The sequence below is a fragment of the Hordeum vulgare genome, chromosome 1H (assembly GCF_904849725.1).
Source record: "Hordeum vulgare subsp. vulgare chromosome 1H, MorexV3_pseudomolecules_assembly, whole genome shotgun sequence".
Classification (NCBI taxonomy): Eukaryota; Viridiplantae; Streptophyta; class Magnoliopsida; order Poales; family Poaceae; genus Hordeum; species Hordeum vulgare.
Genome location: NC_058518.1, coordinates 221,347,029 through 221,351,155, shown reverse-complemented (window position 1 = coordinate 221,351,155; position 4,127 = coordinate 221,347,029). Strand labels below are relative to the sequence as shown.

The 4,127-nt window shown below is 47.3% G+C and overlaps 1 protein-coding gene across 5 annotated transcripts; it reads right to left on the bottom strand.

Moving 5' to 3' along the window:
- Positions 1 to 1,091: 1,091 nt before the first annotated feature.
- Positions 1,092 to 3,113, bottom strand: LOC123408910 (cytochrome c oxidase assembly protein COX11, mitochondrial-like). Of its 5 annotated transcripts, none has more exons than XM_045101952.1 (4): positions 2,713 to 3,113; positions 2,067 to 2,119; positions 1,799 to 1,860; positions 1,092 to 1,125 (listed from the first exon to the last, which is right to left on the bottom strand). In XM_045101952.1, the coding sequence occupies exons 1-3, from the start codon at positions 3,004 to 3,006 to the stop codon at positions 1,845 to 1,847; spliced, it is 363 nt and encodes a 120-aa protein (XP_044957887.1). In that variant the 5' UTR covers positions 3,007 to 3,113; the 3' UTR covers positions 1,092 to 1,125; positions 1,799 to 1,844. The 5 variants fall into 5 exon arrangements, 4 of the variants coding, with proteins under 4 accessions (XP_044957887.1, XP_044957895.1, XP_044957879.1 ...); XR_006612811.1 differs by having other exon boundaries at positions 1,110 to 1,125; positions 1,799 to 1,876; XM_045101960.1 differs by lacking the exon at positions 1,799 to 1,860 and having other exon boundaries at positions 2,031 to 2,119; positions 2,713 to 3,112.
- Positions 3,114 to 4,127: the final 1,014 nt, after the last annotated feature.

The following is a 4,127-nucleotide window of genomic DNA, read 5'->3' as shown; positions in this document are numbered from 1 at the left end:
CGAGGCTCTTCACGTGCCTTATGGCGAGCTGAATCCTACGAGGCCCTTCTTTAGGGTAGTCGGCGAGACTGCGACCCCACTCGGCCAGATCCCACTCCCCATCACATTCAGCACCCGCTCTAACTACCGCACCGAGCTCATCGACTTCGATGTGGCACACATCGGCCTCCCGTACAACACCATCCTGGGGTACCCCGCACTCACCAGATTCAAGGCAGCGACTCATCCGGGATACAACATTGTCAAGATCCCCGCCAGCAACGGTGTCTTCACTTTCAGATGCGACGAGAGGGACGCGGTGAGCTGCCTCAAGAAAGTGCACAAAGCCCCAGCGGTTGTGTGTGCAGCTGACGGGGCACTACTAGAAAAAAGGCTGTTAGTGGCGCACCTATTTTGGCTATTAATGGCGCACTATAGGTGCGCCACTATTATCATGCCACTACTAATAAATAGTAATGGCGCACGCCTGGTGCGCCACTGTTAATCTACATAACAGTGGCGCACCACCTGGTGCGCCATTACTAGGCCCAGAAGTGCACCACTACTGTTACTCCAAGGGGCCATGTGTACCTTGTGCTCTGGGTTACTAATGTCGCACTTTTAGATAATGCGCCACTGGGGTGTTTATTTATGTGCGCCATTAAAGTGCAATATGATGCGCCACTACTATAAATATTAGGAATTATTTTTTTTTTTTGCTTTTCTCATATTTGCACAGGTTACGAAATACATTACAGCACAACATATAAACAACAGATTTATGAATACAATAGAAGATTAGTCTCCGAATACAATTCATCATATTAGTCTCCGAATTCAAAATACCGAACAAAGTTAGAACATTACAAGTCTCGAGACCGCGAGTAGCGAGTTTTTCTTCACATTACAAGTCGATATCTAAACTACCATCACATAGAAGAGGGTTGCGGTCACGATGAGCATCATCGCTATGAAACTGATCTTCATTCGGTTCCTCCTTCGCTCCCTCCTCTCTCCCGCTAGATAGCGCGCGTATCTAGCTTCTGCCTCTGCCCTAGTGGTGTACCCTTTGTAATTGTTACCGATGAAACGGTGAACCTGTCTCCGACACTCCTTCCAGTCGTCGTAGACTCCGGGAACCTCACCCTTGTACACGACATACGACGGCATTAGCAATTCACAAATAATATATAAGCAATATATAAGTATGCAACAAAAGGATCAGAAGAGAAAAGCAACACATTAATAGCACGATTCATGGTCCTACTAATAAATAGCATCGATTACATATAAGCAACTAGTTGAGATCAAACGTTAAAAAGGGATCTATGTCAGCACCTTAATGTTTTTTTCAAGTTCTACAACAGTTAGCTTATGGTTAGTACTGCAGACATGTGAAGGTGGTAAAAAAATGTACTCCCTCCGTAAACTAATATAAGAGCGTTTAGATCACTAAAATAGTGATCTGAACGCTCTTATATTAGTTTATAGAGGGAGTACCAACTAAACCTTCAAGATAATGTATTCCAGATACCTTCCACGAAATCAAGAACCAGATCAAGTGTCATATCAGCTTAGCATTGACGAGGGAAGATAATCAGAAGGACCATGTTGGGGACTAGTAAAAGGAATCTACTTCATGCAACCACCAGCTAGCCAACAACGCATGGACAGACTATATAATGTTCCCAAAACTGACTACAGCCCAATTACAAGTTACATTAAAGTGCTCTTCATAAGATATGAACAGCCAAAATGAGACAGCAAGTTATTCTAGAGAACTCAGCAAGAACAACGGAGAAGACTAGAATTTCATGACCTTTGAGAGTAAATTCACGGTGAAGTCCTTTAATGGAACCTTGACATCAACAATTTCTTTCTCTAAAATACACAAAAGCTTCATGCATCAATGAATAATTATATTAGCATTCAAGGTACAATAAAATGAGCTATGCAAAATAATATCCACAATACACTGCTAAGGCCTAAGGGAATGATCGTTCGGTTGTTTGGTGTGGGGTGCAAAAATATCTAAATGGAAATGGTAGTACCCAGAAACTTGGTACCCCATGTTTAACAAGGGTCACCTTGATGGCGTCGTTCCGACTTGAGCATGTCGGGAGATCTTCTCCTCTACACTCTGCAAAGGATCAAACAATGAGGAACACCATACTCCTAGTGCAAACACACTGGATGTTCATTTTAACGCCCTTTTTGACTATTTATCTATTTACCAGCACTGATAAGAGTTGTCTCCATACCAATTTTAGACTGACCCTCACAGTTACCACTTTTATTTTTTTAATTAGATCGACATCTTGGATGCAAACCTTTGTCTAGAAATGAACCGGAAATAGTTTGATGGCATTTCCAACAGAACATTTTCAAGCATAGACAATTATAGATGGCAATGGATAGAACATACAGAGAGCTAGAATAGGCCGCATTTCCCCATACTGTAACATTCCAACTTAGAGAATTACAGTATAAAACATGGCATCGGTAAGAACTCCACATAACCCAGCAATCATATCAATTTCCGCACATAACATGAACAAGAAGCAGATTTCCAATCTAAACCCTACTCAATTTGGATCGGTGTTGCTAGTTTCCACCAAATCAAGCACAACCTAATGGTGATCCCGTCAAATGCGGCATTCCGAGAACCCCCAAAGGCCCCACTTGCGCAAGTAAATCGGATGAGGAGTAGTAGGGGCGAGGGAGGGGGCAGACCTCGCGGCGCTGGATGGTGCCGCCGTACCCGGTGGCCTGGCAGAACCGGCGGTAGAGCGGGACGGCCGCGTAGGAGGCGCCGACCATGGCCACTGCCACGCCGACAAGGTAACCGAGGGTCTTCCTAGAGCTCTTCTCTCGGCCCGCTGCCGCGAAGGCGGCAGCGGTGGAGGAAGATGCAAGACCGTGACGAAGGAAGGTGTCGGCGTTGGGCAGCCACGGATGGCAAGGGGTGAGGCAGCGGTCGAGCGGGACAAAGAGGTGGCGGTGGAGGAGCCTGGGGAGCGGCGGCATCACGCCGGCGACGCCGGGGCGGTGAGAGGTCAGAGATGAGGCCACGGATGGCGCCGCCGCGATTCGCTGTGATGTGCGTTCTGCTTACTTGCAAAATGCAAAGGCAATGCCTGTTATGCTACCGGCGATGGGCAAATACAGCGATCCGGAGACGTTGGATCCGTATCGGATGGCTGTTAATAATAAATGAGTATCGGATGGCTGTTAATAATAAATGAGTGTGGTAGGTGGCTGTCAAAAATATCTAGCTGCTCTCAGGGTACCAATGACGCACCTCCTAAGAATGCGCCATTAGTAACCAGGGTTACTAATGACGCACCTGGTGTGTGGTGCGTCATTACTACTTTTGAAAAAAAATGAAAAAAAAAATTGTTAGTACTGGCGCACCGTGGGTGTGGGACGCCATTACTAGTTAAAACTAGTAATTGTGCACTTACCCCTGGTGCTCCACTGCTAAGTCTGGGAAGGGTGTGGGGCCAGGACAAGACTAGTAATGGTGCACCACACACCAAATGCGCCATTAGTAATATGGCCATTAATGGCGCACCTATATCTGGTGCGCCACTGCTATATAGCAGTGACACATCACATACACAGTGCGCCATTAATGTCCATATTAGCTATAGCCGTTTTTCTAGTAGTGGGGGTGAGGCAGTGCCTTCCGAGAGCCTACTTGAGGTGGCCCCGGCAAGAAAGAAGTTGCAGTTGGCACAAGACCAGACCAAGACAAAGAAGGTGCCGCTAACTGACAGCGGCTCGGTCCCCACCTTCACCATTGGCGTCGACCTCCCTCCGAAGCAAGAGAGCGCACTCATTGCCTTCCTCGGGGCAAATGGGACGTGTTCACGTGGATGGCGACCGACCTAACCGGGCTGCTTAGGCACGTGATTGAGCATCACCTGGCAACATCCCCCAATGCACGCCCCATCAAGCAGAAGGTGTGGCACCAAGCACCGGAAAAGTGGCACTTCATCATGCAGGAAATGCATAAGTTGTAAGAGGTCGGGGGTCATCCGCGAGGTGCGCCACCCGAAGTGGCTCGCTAACCCCGTCATCATCCCAAATAAGGGCGGCAAGGAGCGGATGTGTGTCGAATTCACCAACCTCAATAAGGCATGTAC

What these genes read in the sequence shown, in the direction of transcription:
- LOC123408910 (XM_045101952.1), bottom strand. Translation starts at nt 3,006, where the DNA reads ATGCCGCCGCTCCCCAGGCTCCTCCACCGCCACCTCTTTGTCCCGCTC. An exon ending in GCACCATCCAGCGCCGCGAG is followed by an intron (nt 2,120 to 2,712) that starts GTCTGCCCCCTC and finishes GATCCTTTGCAG; the next exon opens with AGTGTAGAGGAGAAGATCTC.